The 27,799-nt window shown below is 41.4% G+C and overlaps 2 protein-coding genes and 1 pseudogene across 6 annotated transcripts; 2 read left to right on the plus strand and 1 right to left on the minus strand.

Moving 5' to 3' along the window:
* LOC119887775 overlaps positions 1–27,799 on the minus strand; it is an 878,746-nt pseudogene that overhangs the window by 332,568 nt on the left and 518,379 nt on the right.
* LOC119908440 (gastrula zinc finger protein XlCGF8.2DB-like) lies at positions 431–16,368 on the plus strand. Of its 4 annotated transcripts, none has more exons than XM_038726163.1 (3): positions 11,836–12,321; positions 12,842–12,955; positions 13,694–16,368. In XM_038726163.1, exons 1-3 carry the CDS (start codon positions 12,246–12,248, stop codon positions 14,707–14,709), a joined length of 1,206 nt encoding a protein of 401 aa, XP_038582091.1. In that variant the 5' UTR covers positions 11,836–12,245; the 3' UTR covers positions 14,710–16,368. The 4 variants fall into 4 exon arrangements, with proteins under 4 accessions (XP_038582258.1, XP_038582091.1, XP_038582170.1 ...); XM_038726242.1 differs by having other exon boundaries at positions 12,845–12,955; XM_038726330.1 differs by lacking the exons at positions 11,836–12,321; positions 12,842–12,955 and adding an exon at positions 431–528.
* On the plus strand, positions 442–27,083 carry LOC119899304 (oocyte zinc finger protein XlCOF22-like). 2 transcript variants are annotated; one of them, XM_038713927.1, is made up of 3 exons: positions 442–473; positions 18,066–18,135; positions 24,496–27,056. In XM_038713927.1, the coding sequence occupies exons 1-3, from the start codon at positions 453–455 to the stop codon at positions 26,421–26,423; spliced, it is 2,019 nt and encodes a 672-aa protein (XP_038569855.1). In that variant the 5' UTR covers positions 442–452; the 3' UTR covers positions 26,424–27,056. The 2 variants fall into 2 exon arrangements, with proteins under 2 accessions (XP_038569855.1, XP_038569786.1); XM_038713858.1 differs by lacking the exon at positions 442–473 and having other exon boundaries at positions 17,699–18,135; positions 24,496–27,083.

Below are 27,799 nucleotides of genomic sequence, written 5' to 3' on the forward strand. Positions count from 1 at the left end.
AAAAAGTTGTAGTAGGTGTAACATTACTTCCGGTTGCTAACATGCTAACTTTTCCGTTACCGTAAGATGCAGCCGGAGTTCAGCAGCAGAGCCTGCATGTGAGGATCAACGTGTTTAAGTGGACTCTGTTTAAACTTTCGGGATGTTTCACCTCAGACTCATCTCCTGTTAGCCAAGAATGCTAAAGGAGTTAGCTTGTTAGCAGGAAGTAGCCGGAGCCGGAGCTCGGCCTCACAGTCGGAGCAGCTTCCATAGAGACCAAACTGTGTTTTTCACGGAGCCCAAATGTCCAAATGTCCAGATAGAGCTGTCTGAATAGACTCTGTGCTGTTCCCTTTATCTGAACATGTTTAACATCTGAATTATCTCCCGTGTCCTACGAAGCTAATGCAGTTAGCTTAGCTTGCTAGCTGGAAACAGTCTGGAGGAAAAGCTGCTGTGAATCAGTAAAAATGTCTAAAGTGGAGAACGAGGAGGAACTTTGTGGACAACGCAAACTACTGGACGCTGTTTTCAAGCCTGGAGCAGGTTTGTACACTTTACTGCTTATTCTCACTGTAAACTGCCTTTACTGCAGTAAAAGTACTAATACCACTCTGTGAAAATACTCCACTGCGAGTAAAAGTCCTGCATTCAAACCTTCCTTCAGTAAAAGTATGTGAGTATTATCAGCAACATGTACTTACAGTATGACAGTAAAAGTACTCACAGTGCAGTAAAATGTTCCTGTCAGAGTTTCTCTGTTATATCTGATAGTAAAAGAATAAATTAACAGAGAATGGGAATACTCAAGAAAGTACTGTAAGGAAAATAAAGTGAGGCAGGTGTGATGAAGAAGTTCTTGGAGACTCATTAAGACTTACACAGTATTGTTTATGTAGCCCGGTCAGGGAAGACTGTTAACAGCATACAGACTACGAACACAAATCTGATGAAACGTTCCTGTCCACGATATTTATTTCTCTGCATTTCCCTACAAGGTTGTCTTTAACTGGTCTAAAGCTGTTGATGTTTACACTTCAATGCAACGTTGAAATCTAATGGTTTTATGTATTTGCACTTTAATCTGTGGAGACAGTGAGTTCTGTAGACATATTAGATTCCCAGAGAACACCGTTATCTGCTAGCCTAATGCCTGAACTTCAGTGTCTCAGTCCTGTCTTTCTCTATCAGCAGTACGTTTTTACTAAAGATTTAAAACTAATGTCTGACACCATAAACTCATTATGAAAGTGTTTACTGAGGTGATAAATCAGCCCCACTGTTAAACTATTTATAATGGAACCAGACTTCTTTTTGCTACCAGAGGAGTCGCCCCCTGCTGGCTGTTAATGAAGGTTTAAATTACGTCCGCATGGCTTCACTTTATTAGACCTGGAGGTTCCTACTTGATTGACATTGGAGATACAGTGAGGAAAATAAGTATTTGAACACCCTGCTATTTTGCAAGTTCTCCCACTTAGAAATCATGGAGGGGTCTGAAATTGTCATCGTAGGTGCATGTCCACTGTGAGAGACAGAATCTAAAAAAAAAAAAATCCATATTTATTTGTATGATACAGCTGCAAATAAGTATTTGAACACCTGAGAAAATCAATGTTAATATTTGGTACAGTAGCCTTTGTTTGCAATTACAGAGGTCAAATGTTTCCTGTAGTTTTTCAGCAGGTTTGCACACACTGCAGGAGGGATTTTGGCCCACTCCTCCACACAGATCTTCTCTAGATCAGTCAGGTTTCTGGGCTGTCGCTGAGAAACACGGAGTTTGAGCTCCCTCCAAAGATTCTCTATTGGGTTTAGGTCTGGAGACTGGCTAGGCCACGCCAGAACCTTGATATGCTTCTTACAGAGCCGCTCCTTGGTTATCCTGGCTGTGTGCTTCGGGTCATTGTCACGTTGGAAGACCCGGCCTCGACCCATCTTCAATGCTCTAACTGAGGGAAGGAGGTCGTTCCCCAAAATCTGGCAATCCATGGCCCCGGTCATCCTCTCCTTAATACAGTGCAGTCGCCCTGTCCCATGTGCAGAAAAACACCCCCAAAGCATGATGCTACCACCCCCATACTTCACAGTAGGGATGGTGTTCTTGGGATGGTGCTCATCATTCTTCTTCCTCCAAACACGGTTAGTGGAATTATGACCAAAAAGTTCTATTTTGGTCTCATCTGACCACATGACTTTCTCCCATGACTCCTCTGGATCATCCAAATGGTCATTGGCAAACTGAAGACGGGCCTTGACATGTGCTGGTTTAAGCAGGGGAACCTTCCGTGCCATGCGTGATTTCAAACCATGACGTCTTAGTGTATTACCAACAGTAACCTTGGAAACGGTGGTCCCAGCTCTTTTCAGGTCATTGACCGGCTCCTCCCGTGTAGTTCTGGGCTGATTTCTCACCTTTCTTAGGATCATTGAGACCCCACGAGGTGAGATCTTGCATGGAGCCCCAGTCCGAGGGAGATTGACAGTCATGTTTAGCTTCTTCCATTTTCTACTGATTGCTCCAACAGTGGACCTTTTTTCACCAAGCTGCTTGGCAATTTCCCCGTAGCCCTTTCCAGCCTTGTGGAGGTGTACAATTTTGTCTCTAGTGTCTTTGGACAGCTCTTTGGTCTTGGCCATGTTAGTAGTTGGATTCTTACTGATTGTATGGGGTGGACAGGTGTCTTTATGCAGCTAACGACCTCAAACAGGTGCATCTAATTTAGGATAATAAATGGAGTGGAGGTGGACATTTTGAAGGCAGACTAACAGGTCTTTGAGAGTCAGAATTCTAGCTGATAGACAGGTGTTCAAATACTTATTTGCAGCTGTATCATACAAATAAATAGTTAAAAAATCATACATTGTGATTTCTGGATTTTTATTTTAGATTATGTCTCTCACAGTGGACATGCACCTACGATGACAATTTCAGACCCCTCCATGATTTCTAAGTGGGAGAACTTGCAAAATAGCAGGGTGTTCAAATACTTCAACTCTTGATTGGCCAATGGTGCACACCAAGAGTTGCAAAAAAGCTGCAGGATGTTGAGTTTCTAATGCGATAAAATGTATTTGTCAGTATTGTTTCTGCACTGACCTGATCTTTGTACTGGCCCCGGGCCATTGGACCATTGTTATTGTCAGGCCCTGCTTTTGTCTTAAGTCTAGGCTTGTACCTAATGTTCTCAGCACTGGACCAGTAGGTTGTAATGATATGCAGCTAATTAACGTCACTTCCTATATATTTAGCTAATGTTATGTAGCAGCCAAAACTTCACTGTTAGCTTTCCTGCGGAACTTCCAGACCGCAGTCTGAAGCACCAGGGGAGATGTTTGTTAACACTTACTGCCTTCGTTCTCCCAGTAGGGAAACAGACTTTTATTAACAGACACCCTGTGACCTACACAGGGAATTACGTGGTATAAACTTTTCACATGTGTGGCGCCCCTTAGTGGAACAATATCCCAGGATTGCTCAGCAAAACTCGGACTGAGAATCCAAACAGATGGTCCAAGTTTGGGTCACAATAGCTTTGATATATGAGCATTTATGTAAAATTGGATGTTAATTCTGTTAAGACTCTCTTTCTCTCTCTCTCACACACAAAGACATTGAAAAGGAGCTGTCTATATAACGTTATAGAAAAATTAATGCATTCAAGTTAACTCGAAGAAGTTAGTCTAGCTATTTTCTTAACACAATGCCGTCAGTGTCGGAGACCCACCTTCAAGTAAGATATAAGCAAGCATGCATGGAGCAAGCTGGGTTGTCGAGATTAGCACGCTGTACATAGCTGCTATTAATTTCAATCCCCCGCACGTGCGAGTGAGCGGTACCACAGTTGCACGGTAATTATGTAGGAAACGCTGCACTCTGCATTTACAGATGTTTCTCTCAAAGCTAATAAGCCTGTTTCTTCCATGCTGGAATTTCACTGACTTTGTGCAATGTAACCCCGCCCCCTGGCAATCCTATCGCCAATTGGTGATCTGAAGTAGCCATGATCAGTCGCTATGAAAATAGAGAAGATCAGCCAAGCCTGCTCTAAACGAAGCTGTTTTGAGATAATTGCAAAAATGCAAAGTTGATTGTTATAGCACAACCCTTTAGTGAATTTTAGTTTTCAGATGAGTGTATAAAAAGTTTGGTTAGGAAAAGGAAGGTGGTGACCATGGAGGAGCTGAGATTAGTAAAGCATATAAGGGATGCAAACTAGTCCTTTTAAGCTAATGAGGAGACGTTTCTTTTGGATTTCAATGTACAAATGAAATGCTTAATGTAGAAGGGAGTGAATAAATATGCTGGTACTTACGTGTTGCCTATTTAGTTAATTATAATTTCTACAGATAAATGTCAAAAGCTGTAAATTAAGACATAAATTGCAAATATGAACAATCCTTTCTACAATGATTCTGAGGTCATATTAACAGGTTTTCCTATAAAATCATTGTGGAGAGCAATAAAACTAACAAAATTGCATTTCCCAGATCTAATGGTTGTAGTTCCTCCCCAGTAGACTTCTTTTTTTTGTGTTGTTTTTTATTAGCTTCCATGGCTTTATAGAACAGATATGGTAATAATAATGGTCCAAAATGATTTTTCTATCTTCGGCTGAGAAATTTATCTGAACTCAGGACTAGTGGATTTACATATACACAAAACATGAGCATGGAGTCGCAGCTGTCTTGGTTGCATCATTTTATTTTTCCCCCGAAGAAATGCAGAGCGCATGATAGTCTTGTAGTTTTGTTTTAGTTTGAATTACAAAATATGTTGTACAAAATGTGTATCATATCAAGTAGTGGTGACAGTAATTTAAGTGTTAACCACTGCTACTGATTACTAAAATTTGTATGTATTTCATTATTCTCCACAGACGTCCAGCTGCTGTTGGTGAGTAAAGAAGAGGTTCCCCCTGAGCAGCAGGAGTGGCGCCCCAGTCTGGACCAGGAGGACCCCCCAGAGCCCCCACACATAAAGGAGGAGTGGAGCCCCAGTCTGGACCAGGAGGACCCACCAGAGCCCCCACACATAAAGGAGGAGTGGAGCCCCAGTCTGGACCAGGAGGACCCACCAGAGCCCCCACACATAAAAGAGGAGTCAAGCCCAAGTCTGGACCAGGAGGACCCACCAGAGCCCCCACACATAAAAGAGGAGTCAAGCCCAAGTCTGGACCAGGAGGACCCACAATCACCCACACATATTAAAGAGGAACAGGAGGAACTCTGTACCCGTCAGGAGGGAGAGCAGCTTCAAGGGCTGGAGGAGGCTGATATCATCAAGTTCACATTCACTCCTGTTCTTGTGAAGAGTGAAGAAGACGATGAAGAGAAACCTCAGTCCTCACAGCTTCATCAAAGACTCACTGAACAGATGAAGACAGAAGCTGATGGAGAGGACTGTGGGGAACCAGAACCAGACAGAAATGTAGATCCAGATAGACATTTACAAACAGCGACTGATGACAAGACATCACACTCCTCTGAACCTGAGACTGATGACAGTTGTGATTGGAAGGAGATCAAGGAGCCTCAGTCAGGTTCAAACCCTCTGCAAAATAACAGTGGATGTAACACTGGTGAGAAATCATTTAGCTGCTCTGAGTGTGGTAAACGATTCCGTTATAACTCAAAGCTAAAGAGACACATGAGAATTCATACAGGAGACAAACCCTTTAGTTGCTCAGTTTGCAGTAAAAGATTTAATCAGAGGGTAAATCTGACACACCACATGGCGCTCCACACGGGGGAGAAACGATACATCTGCAGTGTTTGTGGCAGAAGATTCACTTGGTCTTATCAGCTCAAAAACCATCTATGTGTTGGTCGTCAGTCCTCAGAGCTTCATCAAAGATTAACTGAACAGAAGAAAACAGAAGCTGACGGAAGGGACTGTGGAGGACCAGGACCAGCCAGGAACCAGGATGATGTGGAATGCAATAACAGAAAAACATCAAGTAGCGCCTCTGAATATTCTACAAGCTTTGGCCATGAGGGACATCTGCAAAAACACAATGGAATCCAAACAGAAGAGCTGTTAGTTGCTCAGTTTGTGGCAAAGGCTACTACAAGAAGAACTCCCTAAGGAGTCATATGAGACTTCATTCAGAAGAAAAATGTTTCAGCTGCTCCGTTTGTAAAAAAACATTTCGATGGAGAGGAGATGTTGTAAAGCACATGAGAACACACACAGGGGAGAAACCCTTCAGTTGTTCTGTTTGTGGTAAAGGATATCCCAGGAAGAACTCCTTATTGACTCACATGAGACTTCATTCAGAAGGAAAACGTTTCAGCTGCTCAGTTTGTAAAAAAACTTTTCAAGGTAACGTGGAGGTTATGAATCACATGAGAACACACACAGGGGAGAAACCCTTCAGTTGTTCTGTTTGTGGTAAAAGATACCCCAGTAAGAACTCCTTATTGACTCATATGAGACTTCATTCAGAAGGAAAATGTTTCAGCTGCTCAGTTTGTAAAAAAACTTTCCATGGAGAGTAGAGGTTGTAAAACACATGAGAATCCACACAGGGGAGAAACCCTTCAGTTGTTCAGTCTGTGATAAAAGATTTGGAGATAAGGGAAATCTGAGACGACACTTAGCTGTCCACACAGGGGAGAAACGATTCAGTTGTTCAGTTTGTGGTAAAGGTTTTATAGAAAGCTCAACTTTGACCTCACATTTAAGAGTTCATACAGGAGAAAAACCTTTCACATGCTCAGTTTGTAAGTCGAGTTTCAGTCAGAAAAGCAATTTGTCCACCCATATGAAAACCCACACAGGGGAGAAACCCTTCAGGTGTTCTGTCTGTGGTAGAGGATTTGCGCAAAAGTCACGTCTGAGACAACACATGAGAACCCACACAGGGGAGGAACAGTCCACCAGTTGATTGGCTGGTACAACATTGGAAATGTGAGACTGATTGGCTCTGGTCTCCAATTTTGTATTGGTCAATTTAGATGCATGTTGTGCCACATAATGGTTCATATCATGCACACAGCAGCACAGACAGTAACAGACTAGTGTCAGCCACACACATACATTACACTTCAGTGCGCATTAAATTATTAAGTTAGTGCTTCAAAAGTTCCATAATAACTGTAAAGAGTTCTGTAACGGTTCAAGGACGGATTGCTGTACGTGACCTGACTTCAAACTTGGAAGCTGTAAGTGTTGACGTGTTTATTTTAAAGGTTAGCTAACTTGCCGTTAGCATATTGTGCGGCTAATGTGGCTAGCAGGCTCGGCGATGTTGGATTAATGTTGTACAGTCGAGAGAAAGCCTCATTTAAAGCTCACTAACGAGCTTAGTGTGTCTGATGCCTGCAACTGTTTTTCATGTTGCCTTCTGTAGAAATTTAATTTTAACGTTACTTCAGCACAGTGGTTAGTGGTGGACATCCTATTCTGTTCCGTACCAGTGTGTGTGCACGTTGCTGCGGCGTGTAAATTGACTTGATAGACAGGCCCTGAAGGTAACGATTGTTGACTAGCACCCAGCAGCTAGCTTGCTCTGACCATAAAGCTGCTGTTAGCGGCTCGCTGTGCAGCGAGGTGAGACACTCTTAGGCCCCCGTACTGCGTTTTTCTTTTTAAACGGAGACCTTTTGCTACGTTTGCACCTCCCGTCCACACTAAAACAGAGAAGTTTGGAAACGCTGCCGACCCACGTTTTGCGTTTCAAAACTCCGGAGGGCGTTTTAGTGAAGACGGGCCAAAACGGAGGACTTTAGAAACAATGACGCAGACGCTCGGCTCTCTGATTGGGTCTTAAAAGGTTTTTGACTTGGTATTTTTATTAAAATATTCTGTATCGTGCAAATAAGACTTACCTGCCTACACTTGTACTGTGCATGTCGCCGTTTACTTTGCGACGACTCCCAGTCTGTTTTCTGCCGCCACAGTCCCGTGTTACATTCAGCTCGTTATTGGTGCATGCAAAAAAAAAACTGGTGTGATTCTTTGTCTGCATTTCTTTATTCTTTCACCAAATCTTCTATAACTACGGAATCTGCTTCATGTTTACACCGGCACGCGCATGCCCAGTGCACCTGAACGGCCAATAGCTGTGCGTTTTCAGTCATTTGCTGGTGTGGACGGAGATCGTAATCGTTTTAATTCTCTGTTTGTAAACTAAAACGGAGCAGTGTGGACGGGGCCTTACTCTGCTATATGTTACCAAATTACTTCAATGATGAAAATGCAGAAAAATGTGGTAATACTGGATACTGCGCTTTTGAGCCCCAACATATTACCGCGGAGGAAATGACTTCACCGTGATGATTTTGATAATATAATTATATATATTAGTTCATTTTCTACTTAAACAAATAAACAAACCCCCTTTTGATTATCCCTGAGGTGCGCAAATAAAAAAAACATGATTTTAGTTTATTTAAAAATGAGATATCCTGATTACACACAAAAACAACCGTGATTTAGGATAATAAACACAAACAGAGATCTGTTTATGCAAAAGAACGCCTCAAGTATGTTGCACAGTTAAATCAGGAATTACATTTAATTTGACCTGCAGTCAATACTTGCATGCAGTTAAATGTATTCTCATAAATATGTCAACAGGACAAATTACGTAAAAGGACGTATTTATTTTACACTCTTTTCAAATTAGGGATCCAAATTATGGACCTGGATCCTTCAGTGCATGTGTCCCCCTCCACCACCGTCACCACTCAGGAGGGATGCGATTGTCTGCAGATCGATTATGAAGGGGTGGAGCTCCGGTGCACAAGCATCGCGTGTATGTCCGCGCTTCATCCACCTAACATCATCATTTTTGTTGCTTCAAACCAAAAAGAACGTCAGTGTCACGCTGTGTTAAATTTATTTATTAGCTTTTCTGTCAGAGTTTGTCATCCTTATTTTCATGCAGTCATTAGTATTAATATTAATAAAGGCCATTTCAATCACTATTTATAGGCAGCTATGGTTGTTAAGAGGGTGGCGCAGGGAGCTCGCTCTCCTGCGCCATGATGGTTTATGCCTCCTTCCATTTACCTCGGAAGTGCTGGGAATGACGTCCGGCCGAGTTGACCGGCTTCCAGTTACAAGTCAGAAAACCTCGCTCAGCCAGCCGTTGCTGACAACTAGTCAGGCTAACCATTGTTACCAACACCGGTAAAAAAACAAACACATTATGCAGTACATACTCATATTAAACACATTAGCAACATGTCCACAGACACTACTTTGTGTACCGCATTCTCTATGAGGTACTAATACACAGAAATGCTGATACACAGTATAAACTACAGCTTTCCCTAACTGTTTGTACACGGAGCTGCCATCTTGGATCAAGAAGCTAGAGGTAGTGCAGTTCTCCCAAGTTTCTGAATCTGATGCGTCTTAAGGGGTCGTTCCAACTGGAACACACCGTTATCATTAACAAACAGGTTTCTCTGCAGAGCAGCTCCTTCTGACCAGGCCATTACAGTCTGTACATTTTTCCCCATCAGAAATGTTCCAGTGAATAAAGAATATTTTGTTTCAGGTGTTTCCTACAATCAGGTGTTCATTCTTTTTTTATTTCAGCTGATTTATGAATTGTAGTAAACTTTTTGTAAACCAGTTACTAATAAAATGTGTAATGCTTTAATTAGGTGTGTTGATTCATCACTTGGAAAACCAAATAGTTATGGATATAATAAGTCATAACTGTAAGTAGTTTATAGATCATCTGCAGCAAATATTTGTAAAAGATCCAACTGTATTTAATCAAAATGCAGGAAGTAAAGTAAAAATGACACAAAGCATGTTTTCTTTCACTACACTGCCTGAATGTAATTAGCAGCTAGTAGACTTTTCCTTTTCTCAAGCTTAACAAATTAAGATTCTGTTGTATTTACAAACAGATCCAATACGTAAGTCCTGTTGTGTGTCCTGCGAGTCACATGCTACACTTTCTAAAGAGAGCCAGCCACTCAACAAGATGAAGATTATCCTTATCATGGGTTACCTAGGAGACGGACCACAGAGCGCTTCCACCTACCAAGCAGACTAAGAGAGGAAGAGTTTGACTTTCAATAATCCCATATATGTCTTATGTGGTGTAATATTTTCCACTAAGTGTACCGGTGTTTTATATAATTAACATCTGTGAGATTTTGGCTCATGCATGCTGCTTTTCCATGAGAAGTGAGTTTAAACCGTGGCTCACGGCTGAGAAGGTGTTTTCTCATAGACTCTACATTTATTCTCTAGCTTTCAATGTTTAGCCTGTTTTTCTTGGACTCTTTAATCCCCCTTCTGCCCTTCAACCGAATCACTCGCACTTGTTTCAATAAATATCACAAAGAAAACTGTTTGTTGTAACTAATGTATTTGTTAATTTCTTCACAAGGAAATATACAATTTCCACCACAGTTGTTTCGGAGAGTCACCAACCGTCTCTTTGGTTTAGCTCAGCAAACGATCCTGACCTGGGGAAACCTATTTGATTTTACCTTTAAAGACGGAAAATTCTAATGCCTGTCTGCACTTTTGTACTTTTTAAAACTGTACAAATTTACCCTCTGTCATCTGCAAAAAGATGCTGTAAAGTCAAAATCTAAAATCAGATCAATATCTGATGGGACCACAGCATCAGTTCTTCTAGGTACACCTGAACATGGTTATTGAAGGACCTCTGCAGGTAGTTTGACCCAAACATGTTGGAGAACTCCCTGCAGTCCCCCGCTGCTTCTCTCTCTTAATCCCAGACAGACTGGATGATGTTGAGATCAGGGCTCTGTGAGGGCCACACCATCACTTCTAGGACTATTTGTTATTCTTTAAGCTGAAGATAGTTGTTAATGACTTTTGCTCTATGTTTGTTGTCGTCATGCTGCAGAATAAATCTGGGCCCAATCAGATGCCTCCCTGATGGTACTGCATGATGGGTAAGTATCTGCCTGTACTTCTCAGCATTAATTCAGCCCCAAACCTGCAAGGAACCTCCACCATGCCTCACTCATTCTTGTACTGCTGTCTAGAAGGGAATTAAGCAGATCTTAGCCCCTCAGTGGAAGATACAGGTTCCCCAGGGTAAAAACCAACAGATTCAAATTTTACTTTGCATCTACAGCAATTAATGCCCTAAATCGCACCGAGCTTGAGCTGCTGACTACACTGCTCAGAAGCACCCTGTAGTGGTGAGGCTACCATTTCAACTGTTTGAGGACTTTCGGATGGACAAATAGATGATGTACTCTGTAATGTGTCATGTATGCTTGTTTTCAGTTTTTAGCCCTATTGTTATAGAATATATAGATTATATAATATAGAATTTCCCCACAAGGTATAACAATAAAAATTGAATTGAATTGAACTGAACTGACAGTAAGTAACTGACAGACCACTGTGTCTACTGTCATCAAAGTTGCCCCTTTCTTTGCGCTTCTTCAAAAGAGCTTTGATGGCACATCAAACCCCTCTTCTGGCTGGGACTGTGGAGCCCCCAAAGGGTCATGAATACAGATGGATGTGATGAGCACAAGAGTCTCTGATTTCCTGTTGCTTTGCACAGTATTGTTTACACTATGTTTGTTTGTGTAACCTGTAAAGCACATTAAACTGCTCTGGAGGATAAATTGTGCTGTAAAAATAAAGTCACATTGCCTTTCTTTCAGCATTTCCCACAAACGCTGATTCATTATATCATTTACAAATGGTGACATTTTTAATAGATAAAAATTATTGTAGGCTACATTTTGTTTTTCATGTGTGCAGTCTTTGCAAACAAAGAAACAAAAGTAACATGTTTTTTAAATTCTTAATATTAAAATGTAGGTTCGGTTGATGTTTGGGAGCATCTCAATAAACTGGTGGCGCATGCGTACAGAGGCTCTCTGGCTCTGCAGGTCGATATTGGCAAAATGGCCCGTTTCGAACAGACAATGAGCCTGTAAGTGAGGATCAACGTGTTTAAGTGGACTCTGTTTAAACTTTCGGGATGTTTCACCTCAGACTCACCTCCTGTTAGCCAAGAATGCTAAAGGAAGTTAGCTTGTTAGCAGGAAGTAGCCGGAGCCGGAGCTCGGCCTCACAGTCGGAGCAGCTTCCATAGAGACCAAACTGTATTTTTCACGGAGCCCAAATGTCCAAATGTCCAGATAGAGCTGTCTGAATAGACTCTGTGCTGTTCCCTTTATCTGAACATGTTTAACATCTGAATTATCTCCCGCTGTCCTACGAAGCTAATGCAGTTAGCTTAGCTTGCTAGCTGGAAACAGTCTGGAGGAAAAGCTGCTGTGAATCAGTAAAAATGTCTAAAGTGGAGAACGAGGAGGAACTTTGTGGACAACGCAAACTACTGGACGCTGTTTTCAAGCCTGAAGCAGGTTTGTACACTTTACTGCTTATTCTCACGGTAAACTGCTGGAAACCAGCTCCACTATAATAAGAGAGGTAGTTTATTGTCATATAAACAGCAGTGATGAATCAGTCAATGAAACTCTGTTCTGGGCCCATAAAACATGTTCATGAAAAGAAAATCACGCAGGTAAAAATAGTATAATATAATACTGTAGTCAGCCGGTGTACATTGGTCAGAAACTGTCATGTTGACAGGTTGTGCATTAACATAATGTGTACATGTGTTATGAAAACTGGTAATAGACAGGTAGTGCACATAAATCACACTGATGTTTAAACCAGAGGAATCAGAATCAGAAGGAGCTTTACTGCCAAGTAGTGTTTTACACATACAAGGAATTGTAATATGAACAATTGTAATTGTAATACAGCTTGTAATATAAAAGTGTTTATACAGAGATGGAAACAGGGAAAACCTTAAGGATGTGAAGTAATGATTATAATAATTTAAGGCTATTTTTGGGGCTTTTTGCCTTTGTTGGATAGCAGCTGAAGAGAGACGGAAGTTGGACAACATGCAGCAAACAGCCCTGGACTGCATACCAGGAGAGCTACCGTCCGCAAAAAGGCCAGAGCATGAGGAAATCAGCAAAAATCAAAGTTAATCAAAATCAGAGTTAAAAGGAGGGAGAAGAATACAGTTGTATGAACAAACAGAACACAGCCAAACAGGAGGGATATATGTTTACTTTCTATAAGGTTGTTTCTTATTTCACAATTTTAATTTTACCACATTCTCCACCTTATTTTAGTGCTTTAGTTTTATTCACTACTCGAATCTGCTCACTATGCTTTTCCCTTCAGTTCTCTTTTCCACACCTACACCTCTGCTTCAGACACACCTGCTTGCCCCTCGTCTCTCTGTTTCTCTCTCCCTCTCTGCTTAGTTGATTTTCTCCACCAGCAGCAGAGTTTTATAAAGTTGCCAAAAAACACAGATATCGTGTTTTGGATCTTCCCACCTGCGATTCCATTTTTCAGCAGCAGGTGTGCCGCGTGTGGACGAGCCTATCATCAGAGTTGTGATTGTCTTCACTTCCACCAGTGGCTTTCGTGGCCCTTGATTCCACCTTGGTTTTCCCCCTCTTTTCCAGAGGACATCCAATGTCTGTTCTGCTGTGTGATAGGCTTTTAGATCAAGTCATGTTGAGGAAAAAATGCCCAATTTTGTTATTGACACATTTGATAATGATCCTTTTCCTAATTTTCACCAAGCCCTCCTTCCACATATGTGTATACAAAGTGTGCATCATTTTCCCACATTTTTAAGAAAGTAGTGGTGTCACTGGTTTAAATGTTAACAGAAAGTTTTTGTATGTATTTCATTATTCTCCACAGACGTCCAGCTGCTGTTGGTGAGTGAAGAAGCGGTTCCCACTAAGCAACAGGAATGGAGCCCCAGTCGGGACCAGGAGGACCCACCAGAGCCGCCACACATTAAAGAGGAGTGGATCTCCGGTCTGGACCAGGAGGACCCAACAGAGCCGCCACACATTAAAGAGGAACAGGAGGAACTCTGGATCAGTCGGGACGGAGAGCAGTTACGAGGGCTGAAGGAGGCTGATATCATCAAGTTCACATTCACTCCTGTCCCTGTGAAGAGTGAAGAAGATGTGACAGACTGTGATAGACATTTACAACTAGATACTGATGACAAAATGTCAGACTGCTCTGAACCTGAGACTGATGACAGTTGTAATTGGCATGAGACCAGGGAACCTCAGTCAGGTTTAAACCCTCTGCAAAATAATATTAAATGTAACACTGGTGAGAAATCATTTAGTTGCTCTGAGTGTGGTAAACTGTTCAGGCAAAACTCACAGCTGAAGAGACACATGATAATCCACACAGGAGAAAAACCTTTCCCATGTTCAGTTTGTACAAAACGTTTCGGTGACAGAGGCACTTTATCCAAACACATGAGAATCCACACAGGTGAGAAACCCTTCAGTTGTTCTGTATGTGGTAAAATATTCACACAAAACTCAACTTTGACCGAACACTTAAGAGTTCATACAGGAGAAAAACCTTTCACATGTTCAGTTTGTCAAACAAGTTTCAGTCTCAAAAACACTTTATCCAAACATATGAGAATCCACACAGGAGAGAAGCCCTTCAGTTGTTCTTTCTGTGGTAAAATATTTACACAAAACTCTACTTTGACTAAACACTTAAGAGTTCATACAGGAGAAAAACCTTTCACATGTTCAGTTTGCAAAGCAAGGTTCAGTAGCAGAAGCAATTTATCGCAACACATGAGAACCCACACAAGAGAGAAATCATTTAGTTGCAGCAGCTGTGATAAAAGTTTCACTGAGCTTAATGTTTTAAAAGACCACAAGTGTACTGGTTAGAGCAGTGTATGTAAATGAAGCTGCAGAGATGCTTGTTGAGCCAACAGGACTGAAGAACTGAGGGCAAGACTTGGCTCAACACTGATCAGTTCAGAACTGTGTGACAGACTACAAAATAAGCCACCTGATCATTTTCATTCTGTTTTCAGTTGGGTTTAGATTATTTAGTCGTTCTCGGGGTGCTTTATGGTATTACTTGTATTCATTGATTTTAAAATGGTCTAAAATTATTTTGCGCCACGTGTACAGCCCTGAAGTCAACATGTGTTGTTTTAATTGTGATTTACAATTGACTTGACTTACCTCACAACAACACAGTTTATTTCTAATTGAATGGACTCTCCCAGTCTTGAATTGATCCCATTAGACGCTTTTCCACCAGAAGTACTTTTAATACCAGGATCTGCTTTTCAAGGAACTAAAAGGTTCCTTCAGCCCATTGTTGTGTGCGTTCCCACCGTGGTCTAAAGACCTGCGAAAATTAGGCTAATTAACCAGCTGAAGAAAAAGCGATGGCCATGCGTCGTTATTCATTAACCACGATCCGTGAGCAGAATTTATAATGAATATCTAATTTCATTGGAATATAATGAAAAACTAAAGGCTTAGCTTGACCAACAGCTTTTTTGTGTGGGAGTGCAATGAAGAGAGAATTTAATGACAAACTCTATAAATCCATCAAGTTCTTAGAAGAACTCTAGCACAGAGAAAGCAACACAAACCATAATGATGTGACAGTTTGGAAGGTTATGAAAACATTTCCAGCTGACAGGAGCTGCAGATCAGCTGCAGGACTCGCGTCTATGTCGCCTGAGTGTCGGAGGAACAGGATTTTTAATGAGCTTTATTACCTGCTTTAATCAACTGGCCCATTTGTTTTGGAGAGGAGGAGACCGTCTTCAGCTGCTTGTAGAAACATCCTGACTGATGAAAACTTTAAACAATAAATGAGTCACAAATGAGTCCATCCTCACCTCCTCCATCACCATCTGGTACGCTGCTGCCACTGCCAGGGACAAGGGCAGGCTGCAGCGCATCATTCGCTCTGCAGAGAAGGTGATTGGCTGCAATCTTCCTTCTCTTCTGGACCTGTACGCCTCCAGGACTCTGAGGCGAGCAGGAAAGATCGCAGCTGACTCCTCGCACCCGGGACACAAACTGTTTCAGACTCTCCCCTCTGGCAGGAGGCTGCGGTCCATCAGGACCAAAAACTTTGCACCACAAAAACAGTTTCTTTCCGACTGCAGTTAGCCTCATTAACGAGGCGGGGCCCCCACTAACACCGACTCATGGCCCCCCCTCAAACACACACACTGCTGACCCCATGTTGGAACAACACTTAACGCTGAATTGAGAATTTCTGCACATACTTGTAATTATCCTGTTTTATTTGACATTATTTTTTCCTATAGTATTATGGTATTATTTTGTATACTTGTAAATTTTTGTTCTTTTGCCTTTTATGTATTTATATTTATGTTCATGTGTACTTTAAAGCACCAACATATACCACGGCAAATTATGTAGGTGAAAATGTACTTTGCATTCAGATTCTGGTTTGGACCCAGTATTAAGCGTTACAACACACTGCTGCACGCTGGCTGCTATTTCCAAGCTATAAATATAACACTGATGGACGAGCTCAGGCCATCGGCGAGACCTGTGTGCTATTTGACTGGTGATTATGATTTACTGGTTTGCAAATAATGGTGGGAAAAAAACACCTGAAATGCTTGAATTAAAGTGAGCAGCCTCTGGGCTTCACCATTCAGAAATTCACGGCAAGGCAAGCCCCATCCTCCCAAAGTACCAGTACTTTCAGAAAGTACTGCCCCCTGAGCAGGGACCTTTTTCAGGGGGTTAAAATAAAGACCCTGGAAATAAATTAAGACCCTGGTTCCCTGCGGTGGAAATGCAGTTGGTTCCTCCAAAGGTTCCCGGTTCTGGGGTATGATTCCTGCGGTGGGTAAAACATGAACAATTGATTGGTAAAATGCTCGTGCTGTATTTGTGTTTTTTCTCTCAAATCAAAAGTCTTTTAAAGCAGAGGTTTCCATACAGTACTCAGATTAGGGCTGTGCGAACTTGAATCACAATTTGGATTTTGGCTTCTAACCATAATAAGAATAAGTTAATCGAGATAAAACGATGGCTGTAGCTTAATTTAGAAGCTCACGTGTTATTTCACTCCTGATCCAACCAGGAGGGTTTCATGTTTGTTACGGTCTGTCCAAGTCTTCCTGTCTCTTTTTAGTTTTCTACTTCAGAGTATATCAAGCTAGAAGAAATAACTAGATGATGACTTCTTATTAACAAACGTTTCCTCTGCCAGATGTGTCCAGTTTGTAGTTGTAGGAATCAAAGTCTTGTTGTCAGTCCCTGATATGACGTGTCTGTGTTTACAGGACATCTAGTGGCTGAAAGTGGTCAAAGCAGGAACTGAAAGGACCTGCAAGTTCAATGTTACAGTGTCTTTGAATTGATCTTTAAAATCATCTGCTGTATAACAAAACAACAAACGCAAAAACAAACAACTTTTTATATTAAAAAGTAGGTCTTCTTTATAAATACAATATATATGCAGCCATATTCTTGCTACAAGAAAAGTTAAATTGTTTTTGCAAGAATATTTTTAAAATCTAAAAGGACCATGTTGCAGAATTCTGATTCAGTGCCGGAGAACTTTCAGCCCTGTAAGAGTAATATGATGCCGTCAGATTAAACAGTGAACACTAGAATATTACACACTGTCATAGTTATACTTAGAGTTGGCTGTATTACAATGTATTGTACATTATGCGTTTCTGTATTTTTTACTTTAATTTGTGGTATTTCTATATTTACTTCAGCAAAGAATCCACCATTATTCTACTATTATCAATTCTTAATAAACAGATAAGAGCGTGTAAATAAAACTTTGGTGACTTTTAATTTGAAAAAGTGTAAATTGTTACCGGAAGCAGGTGAACTTCCGGTTGCTAAGATGCTAATATTTTCCTTTCTGTCACCGTGAGATGCAGCCGGAGTTCAGCAGCAGAGCCTGCATGTGAGGATCAACGTGTTTAAGTGGACTCTGTTTAAACTTTCGGGATGTTTCACCTCAGACTCATCTCCTGTTAGCCAAGAATGCTAAAGGAAGTTAGCTTGTTAGCAGGAAGTAGCCGGAGCCGGAGCTCGGCCTCACAGTGTGTATTTTATCAGAGTGAGCTGCGTGTCTGTAACGGAGTGTGTCTGGAGGAAAAGCTGTTGTAAACATGTCTAAAGTCCAAACGCTGAGAGCTTTTGTCCAGCAGCGACTAAGTGCGGCTGCTGAAGAGATATTTGAGCTGTTTGAAAGAACGATAGCAGAGTACGAGGAGGAACTTTGTGGACAACGCAAACTACTGGACGCTGTTTTCAAGCCTGAAGTCCGGTTACACAGAGCAGGTTTGTGCACTTTACTGCTTATTCTCACTGGAAACTGCCTTTACTGCAGTAAAAGTACTAATACCACTCTGTGACATGTTACGTTGGCTTTCGTTGATCTTTCACTGGAGGCTCAGTCATGTGAACTAGGCTGAATATTTTAAATGAGATGTTTCTGCTCTTTGTAACATACAGTCATGCTGGGTTCACACACAACGCGAGTTTGTAACTGCCCTCGGTAGGTTGAGCCAGAGATGCCTCTGAGCTAGAGTCCAAGTCTCTGAGCTAGAGTCTCAAGTCTCAAGTCTCTGAGCTAGAGTCTCAAGTCTCTGAGCTAGAGTCTCAAGTCTCAAGTCTCTGAGCTAGAGTCTCAAGTCTCAAGTCTCTGAGCTAGAGTCTCAAGTCTCAAGTCTCTGAGCTAGAGTCTCAAGTCTCAAGTCTCTGAGCTAGAGTCTCAAGTCTCAAGTCTCTGAGCTAGAGTCTCAAGTCTCTGAGCTAGAGTCTCAAGTCTCTGAGCTAGAGTCCAAGTCTCAAGTCTCTGAGCTAGAGTCCAAGTCTCAAGTCTCTGAGCTAGAGTCCAAGTCTCAAGTCTCTGAGCTAGAGTCTCAAGTCTCTGAGCTAGAGTCTCAAGTCTCTGAGCTAGAGTCCAAGTCTCTGAGCTAGAGTCCAAGTCTCTGAGCTAGAGTCCAATTCTCAAGTCTCAAGTCTCTGAGCTAGAGTCTCAAGTCTCAAGTCTCTGAGCTAGAGTCTCAAGTCTCAAGTCTCTGAGCTAGAGTCTCAAGTCTCTGAGCTAGAGTCTCAAGTCTCTGAGCTAGAGTCTCAAGTCTCTGAGCTAGAGTCTCAAGTCTCTGAGCTAGAGTCTCAAGTCTCTGAGCTAGAGTCTCAAGTCTCTGAGCTAGAGTCCAAGTCTCAAGTCTCTGAGCTAGAGTCCAAGTCTCAAGTCTCTGAGCTAGAGTCCAAGTCTCAAGTCTCTGAGCTAGAGTCCAAGTCTCAAGTCTCTGAGCTAGAGTCTCAAGTCTCTGAGCTAGAGTCTCAAGTCTCTGAGCTAGAGTCTCAAGTCTCTGAGCTAGAGTCTCAAGTCTCTGAGCTAGAGTCTCAAGTCTCTGAGCTAGAGTCCAAGTCTCTGAGCTAGAGTCCAAGTCTCTGAGCTAGAGTCCAATTCTCAAGTCTCAAGTCTCTGAGCTAGAGTCTCAAGTCTCAAGTCTCTGAGCTAGAGTCTCAAGTCTCAAGTCTCTGAGCTAGAGTCTCAAGTCTCTGAGCTAGAGTCCAAGTCTCAAGTCTCTGAGCTAGAGTCTCAAGTCTCAAGTCTCTGAGCTAGAGTCTCAAGTCTCAAGTCTCTGAGCTAGAGTCCAAGTCTCAAGTCTCTTGTGGTTATAATGAATGTTGTTTCACCAAACCATTCAAAGCAGGCTGATTATAAAACTGCTTTGCTAGAAGGGATTCTGTAACTGTAACCTGTTTTTCACTTACAGAGCACAACCATGTGATGTGCAATGCAATTAATGACGACGTAAATGATTACGTTAATCGACCACCACAAGTTTGGCAAGTAAACAAACGCTCATTCATCTTTTCATAACAAACAAGAGTTAACCTCCAGTAGGTCGTACCTAAAGCAAGAAGCAAGCTAACGTTAGATGGCCAATGCTGAGCTAAACATGGTTACTAACCTATTTTGCGTTCAGCACTTCTTTGTTTGGGTCTTGTTGTATGAAGTTTTAAAGCTATGATGACTGGCTCAGCAGCTGCCGCTGTTCGTTGTCTCACGTGTGGCCGCGTGTTGCAGATGACGTGTTACGTATCAGACGTTTCCTAAAAATAAGCATTGTTCACGAGTCCCGCACCTCGAGTCCGAGTCGAGTCTGAAGTCTTTTGAGGACTAGTCTCAAGTTGAGTCTGAAGGCACTGTGTGTCCGATTTACGTCGGATTTGAGTCAGAAAGACGGCGTAGGTGACGGGGCTACGCAGATGCTACGCCGTCGCCTGATGGGCACCTCCTCCAAATGTACCTACACGTCGACACGGACCGTAAAGGCCCATTTATACTCCTGCGTAGGGTCTACGGCGTAGGTACGCACGTAGACCCTACGCAGGAGTAAGTATAGGAGTAAATGCGCAAATATATTGATTCACTGTGTTAGAGCCTAGTAAATGTTACTTCCAGTCGGCTCGGAGGCATTGCGAGGCTACCCAGCCGACCAATCACAGTGCTTATGGTCCGCATCGACTCGACGTGTAGTTACATTTTTGAGGTGCACGTCAGGCAGATTTGACGCAGAAGTATAAATTGCACTTTAGCTCTGACTTCAAGGGGAAAGTACATGAACACACAACAACATTACCAGGATTAAATAAATAATAGGGAAATTACATCGGTTAGAGGCTCTGAATTTCAAACACCTCTGTGTCTCTAGCGTGTGCTTTCAGAGAATCCAGTCCGACTGCAGGTGTTCATTGGTTCAAAAGTCTCCAAAGTAACTAGTAAGATAAGATGGTAAAACTGTAGATGATAAATGGTCTGTATTTGTTTAGCACCTTTCTAGTATTTGCGACCACTCAAAGAACTTTTACACATCACATTCACCTATTCACGCACTGATGTCAGAGGCTAAGGTGCCCGCTGCACATCCGAATGAAAATAATACACATTAACACACTCATTGCGAAGCCACTGTGGTTCAGTGTCTTGGAAAAAGTCAAAACCACTAAAGTGTTCCGTTATACCGTTGCTGTGGTATCGGACCCATTCTTTCACAAATGTTTGTGGAAGCAGGCTGCATGGCTCGATGCTTGATTTATGCACCTGTGGCCATGGAAGTGAACAGCTGAATTCAGTGATTCAGAAGGCTATCCTAAAACTCATAGTGTCTTATGTTGTTGCTAAAAAATAAAATATGTGTTCAGTGGGAAAAAAGATGAGATTTTTTACCCAGACAATTCAAAAGAACACATTTTAGAGCTGTAATCGCCAAACAGGCGATACTGTGAAACCGTGAAATTTTTGCTTAAGGTCATCATTCCGTCAACATCTCATTACGATACCTACACACTGTATACAATTGCAAATAGAATATGGGATCCATTCTATTTCTCCAAGGGCTGCACAATTAATCAAATAGTGATGGCGTTTACGATTTTAGCTTCACATAATTAAATGAACATGACCGACTGCGATGTCGCCGTTTGAAATGTGTGCTCCGCTCATGGAAAACATCAAGCGCTTCCTAAACTTACAAACAAGGGGCTGATTTGGCTGCGCGCGAACCCTCCTGCTGCTACACTAGACAGCAAAGTCCACAAGTCCGCATGTGTCACTTGGGAGTTCACGCAGCCTTAGCTCCGCGAAGAATACACAAGTCTATTTTTGATTGAAGCCGCATAAAGATGGAACAGATGGAAATGGGCAGGAAGTCAGACACTGAATGGCAGAGAGAATCCGGTCAATTTTCCAAACAAAACACCCTGTGTCCCGATCATAAACCAACAATAACTTAAAACAGACAAAAAAGAACCATTTATCTAAGAATCACTGTTTACCAAATCAACAAAATCTAAATGTGTCGTGCCATAATCAGTGGACTTTCTATTATACTATTCTACTATTTTGATGCAAAGATTTGGACATTGGCAGAAATGCAGCACATCGTGGATGTGAAAGCAGTTGCCTGTTTGTTTAAATTTGAAAGTGCAATAAAAATTCCTAAAATCTAAATCAATAATCATGATAAATAATGGTGCTCTCAATATAGACAAAATAATTGATTATCATTTTGGAGTTACAGTCTGGTGCATTCATTAAAGGACCTGAGCCTCCTCAGGAAGAAGAGTCTACTCTATCCTTTCCTGTCGAGGGCCAATGTGTTGTCTGTCCACTCCAGTTCGTTGTTGAGTTGCACCCAGAGGAACTTTCAGGTGTTCACCATCTCTACTCCCTTCCCTCTTATTACAACTGGGGTGCGTCAGAAATCCACAAACAGCCCCTTGTTTTTTTTTCTGTGTTGAGCTTTATGTGGTTCTGTCACACCATCAGGAGTCATACGAGAACTTCTGGAGATGTTGTCCATTAGTGAGAGGAGGATGGCTTTGGTGTCACAAAGATGCGTATGAAGGAGCGTCTGGCCTGCGTTGTTTGTCAAACCTGCTATAACTCCTTTTGCTGAATCCAGAATTCGATGCGAGCTGGCGGGCTTAGCGGGCGGGTGTTGGGACATTGTTTTCTGTTCCGTGGCTGACTGAGTAGGCTGGCTAGTTTGGCTTAGCTTTGAGTTGTGATTCAAGAAATCAGAATGAACAAGGCAGGAAAGAAAACAACAAGAGTTTTAAAAACAGGCTGGGACGCTATTCGAGACATACAATGGATGACGTAACAATCCAGTGGGGACTGGATGATTGATCTTTCCTTATGGGAACTGGCTGATCATGTGTATGTAGATCATGGTATCGTTAAAAAAATTAACGGTATTACTGCTCTTACGATACTGCTTATTGATCCAGTACATTAACTGTGTTCTTCTGGATTGTCAATCGTGAAAATGCATAATGGACGATTGTCTTAATCTTATTACACTTTATTATTAAAAATTAGACACGATTGATGAGATATGTTTATATAGCGATAATAATAAAAAAATATATATTCGTGTCTCTCAAAAGTGAGGACACCCCTCACATTTTTGTAAATATTTGATTATGTATTTTCATGTGACAACACTGAAGAAATTACACTTTCCTACAACTTGTACAGCTTGTATGACTGTGTAAATTTGCTGTCCCCTCAAAATCAACACATCACACAGCCATTAATGTCTAAACCACTGAGTGAGTGCACCCCTAAGAGAAAATGTCCAATTGGGCCCAATTAGTCATTTTCCCTCCTCTCGTTAGTGTTACCAGGTCTCAGGTGTGAATAGGGAGCAGGTGTGTTAAATTTGGTGTTATCGCTCTCACACTCCCTCATGCTGGTCACTGGAAGTTCAACATGGCAACTCATGGTGCCATAAACAGGTGTCTCCAAAATGGGTCTCCCACACACAAACATGCAAACCATTGGTCCATCGTTTGCTTAAAAGAACTAGTTTGCATCCCTAATTTGCCTTACTAACCTCAGCTCCTTCGTGGTCACCATAGTCTTTTCCTGACAACCAGTTTTTTAGACTGATCTAAACACTTAACTGAAAACAGCCTTTCAAACCAGATGATGCTATACAAAGCAGCCTATGGACATATAAAAAGCAAGTATCCCAAATTTTGTTTGGCATATTCTTAAGAGCAGCAAGGAATATTTATTTACAAAACATATAACGTTTAACGTCACCGGTGGAAATAAAAATAAAGCAAGTCACTTCCGACTTTTAACTGATGTTTTTCTGCACATGCATTTATAAAAGCAGTATAGCGTTGCTTAACGCCCCTCTCTCCTGACAAGTGCATGCATCACTGAGAGTAGCGGCCTAACGCTCAGCAGTCAGTTTTTTTTCTACAAGTTTCACATTGCAGTGCTGCTGTATCAGATGCTTCAGTTAATTAACCGTAGAATTGTTTGCGGGGGTTTTTGCTGGTCGCACAAAGTTTACGACGACGACATTATAAGACAGTATTATTGGTTTTATAAAGTTGCCCAAAAGAAACAAAACTCTCTTTTTTTGTATTTTTCCACCCAAGATCTGTTTACACTGCAGCAGCTGCGGCGCATCCCAGTTTGTTAATCAGGTAACCTATCAGATGATCAAAACCAATGTGGTGGCGAAAGACATCTGCACTTGTGTTCATTGTTGCTTTACCTGGTCCCTGCTTGTAAAATATCCACATGTCCAGGTTTTGTGAAAGTCTATGTGTGGGAAACACATGCCTCGCAGTTCTGTCCCTTGGAATCACAACTCAAGACCGTGGGCGTTTGTGTCACGGTTTGGGTCTCGGTTTCAGAACTGTTACAGCCCTAATATATGTTCGTGATTATTTCAAGAGATGGTCTTATTTGCATGGAGGGTCATTTTATTAAAGCACAGTTAGTATGATGACTTTTGGTTGTACCAACTTTAACTTGATTGGCCCCATGTAATAACACACATATGTCAACATAAAATGTATTACTAAATATCTAGAAACAAATGCCTCCCACCCCACCCCCCCAAACACATGAGGACTAGTGGGTTTAAAAATCTCCACATAACATGAGCATAGAGTTGCAGTTTCCTTGATCTAAGTCACTTGATTTTTGCCTTGACAAATGCAAAGGGCACAATAATAGCTGTAGTTTGTTTTAGTTTGAATGACCTCCACATATTTTCCCACATGTCTAAGAAAGTAGTGGTTTAGCAGTGGTTTAAATGTTAGAAAGTTAGTTTTCTAAAATGTGTCTATGTATTTCAATATTCCCCACAGATACTCGGCTGCTGTTGAGTAAAGAAGAGGTTCCCCCTGAGCAGCAGGAATGGACTTTGTGTCTGGACCAGGAGGACCCACCAGAGTCCCCACACATTAAAGAGGAGTGGAGCCCCAGTCTGGACCAGGAGGACCCACCAGAGCCCCCACACATGAAAGAGGAAAAGGAGGAAGTCTGGATCAGTCAGGAGGGAGAGCAGCTTCAAGGACTGGAGGAGGCTGATATCACCAAGTTAACATTCACTCCTGTCCCTGTGAAGAGTGAAGAAGATGAAGGGAAACCTCAGAAAACAGAAGCTGATGGAGAGGACTGTGGAGGACCAGAATCGGCCAGAAACACAGATCTAGTCACACATTTACATTCAGATACTGATGAGAAGACATCAGTCTTCTCTGAAACTGAGACTGATGAGAGTTGTGATTGGAAGGAGACAAAGGAACTTCAGTCAGGTTCAAACCCTCTGCAAAATAACAGTGAATGTAAAACTGGTGAGAAATCATTGCGCTGCTCTGAGTGTGGTAAACGATTCCGCTATAAGTCAAAGCTGAAAAGACACATGATACTTCACACAGGAGATAAACCATTTAGTTGCTCAGTTTGCAGTAAAACATTTAGTCGAAGGGATAGTCTGACACAACACATGGCGCTCCACACGGGAGAGAAACGATACATCTGCAGTGTTTGTGGCAGAAGATTCACTCGGTCTTATCGGCTCAAAAATCATCGATGCGGTGTTTTTCAGTCCTCAGAGCTTCATCAAACTGAAGAGAACAGGGATGCCGAGCATTTGAAAACAGAAGCCGATGGAGAGGACTGTGTAGGACCAGAACCAGCCAGGAATTCAGATCTGGATACACATTTACAACCAGCTACTGATGACGAGACTGAGACGGGTGATAGTTGTGATTGGGAGGAGACCAGAGAACCTCAGTCAGGTTCAAACCCTCTGCAAAACTATGAAGTACCTGTAAGTGATGTGGAATGTAATACTGGAAAAACATCAAGTAGCTCCTTTGAATGTTCTACAAGCTTTGGTCACAAAGAACATCTGCAGGAAGAAAACAGAGTCCAAACGGAGGAGAAACAATTTAGTTGCTCGGTTTGTGGTAAAGGATATGTCAATAAGAACTCCTTAAGGAGTCATATGAGGCTTCATTCAGAAGGGAAACATTTCACCTGCTTAGTTTGTAAAAAAACTTTTCTATGGACAGGAGATCTCGTGAAGCACATGAGAACACACACAGGGGAAAAACCCTTCAGTTGTTCTGTTTGTGGTAAAGGATACTTCAGTAAGAACTCCTTATTGAATCATATGAGAATTCATTCAGAAAGAAAATGTTTCAGCTGCTCAGTTTGTAATAAGTATTTTCGATGGACGGGAGATCTTGTGAAGCACATGAGAACACACACAGGGGAGAAACCTTTTAGTTGTTCAGATTGTGGTAAAAGTTACCCCAGTAAGAACTCCTTACTGAATCATATGAGAATTCATTCAGAAGGAAAAAGTTTCAGCTGCTCAGTTTGTGAAAAAACCTTTCCATGGAGAGTAGAGGTTGTAAAGCACATGAGAGTCCACACAGGGGAGAAACCCTTCAGTTGTTCAGTCTGTGCTAAAAGATTTGGAGATAAGGGAAATCTGAGACGACACTTAGCTGTCCACACAGGGGAGAAACGATTCAGTTGTTCAGTTTGTGGTAAAGGTTTTATAGAAAGTTCACACTTGAACTCACATTTAAGAGTTCATACAGGAGAAAAACCTTTCACATGCTCAGTTTGTAAGGCAAGTTTCAGTCAGAAAAGCAATTTGTCCAAGCACATGAGAGTCCACACAGGGGAGAAACCCTTCAGGTGTTCTGTCTGTGGTAGAGGATTCACACAAAAGTCACGTCTGAGACAACACATGAGAACCCACACAGGGGAGAAATAATTCTGTTAGAGATGCACCGATTGATCTGCCAGTTTGAAGCTTGATCGGCCGCTATTTTTGACAGTAAGAAACTGGTGTTAGTCACAAATGGGAAAGTTGTGAAAGTTCTTCACTGTGATGGAGAGAGACACAACGCCCGCAATTTATAATACCTGTAGTCCAAAATAAGCCGTGTTACCTACGCATAGAGTTTACTTGAGCAGACGAATGGCAGAATGAAGGGCTGCATGAGTATATTTGACAGAAGTAAATGAAGCTGCAGAGACGCTCGATGAGCCGATTCATTCACACAGGATTGAAGTACTGAGGGCAAAACTTGGCTCGACACTGATCAGTTCAAAACTGTGTGACAGACTCCAAAATAAGTCGTACTTCATATTTTCAGCTAAGAAATAAGTTTTTATTTGTGTCACATATTTTGGTATTTTTCTGGGTCCTGTTTCGTATTATATGTATTAATATATAGAAAGTGGTCTAAAAGTATTTTATGTCACCTGTACAGCCCTACGGTCAACGTGTTGTTCTAAATTGTGATTTATAAATGAAATGACTTGACTTGAACTGAAATCTAAGGCAGAACATTCAAAACGGTTACGATAAAATCTTTGTCAACAAATATGCACGAGTAAAAGTAAGTAAAAGTTTTTTCAGTCCTTTTCCTTCAACAAAATAAACATTAAATAAAAAAATGATGTCCTAATTCATGAGTGATTCAAGTGAATAAAATCAAACATTTATTGAATATTTGTTATATTGTTATTGAATAAAAATATATCGCGACAATTGTTGTTGTTGTTTTATTGTCCAGCCCCACCACCAGCACAGTTTATTTCTAATTGAATGGACTCTCCTGGTCTTGAATTTATCTCATTATGTGTAAAACATGAACAGTTGACTCTTAAACTGATCAGCTACAAATCATTTGTAAAAAAATGATGCAGAACATCTCCCTCCTACCAGCTCATTACAGTCTGTTTTCTTTTCATTGGAAATCTTGCGGTGAATAAAAAATATTTCATTTGGTTTCAGGTTTACTTTAAATTTCAGTGGATTTCTGTTGTGAACTTTTTTTGTTTTGCAAACCATTAGAAGTTACTAATGACATGTTTAATGCTTTAATAAGTGTGTTGATTTATCATTTGGAAAACAAATTGTTATGGATCAATAAGCCATTTATAGATAATCTGTTGCATCAACTGTAAATCATCATTATAAAGTAAAATATATGTACTGGAACCTGAAACAAGCAGTTTCTGGCTGTTTCATGTGTTTCTAAAGATGAGAAAAAAGGTTGTAGTCTAACCTGATGATCATGTTCATTAACTCATCTAATAAAATAGACAAAATAAATGAGTGAATGTAAAGACTCACGTAGG

This window comes from Micropterus salmoides, unplaced genomic scaffold (assembly GCF_014851395.1).
Source record: "Micropterus salmoides isolate LMB-PRFRI ecotype aquatic unplaced genomic scaffold, ASM1485139v1 Ms_hic_scaffold_1, whole genome shotgun sequence".
NCBI classification, from domain to species: Eukaryota; Metazoa; Chordata; class Actinopteri; order Centrarchiformes; family Centrarchidae; genus Micropterus; species Micropterus salmoides.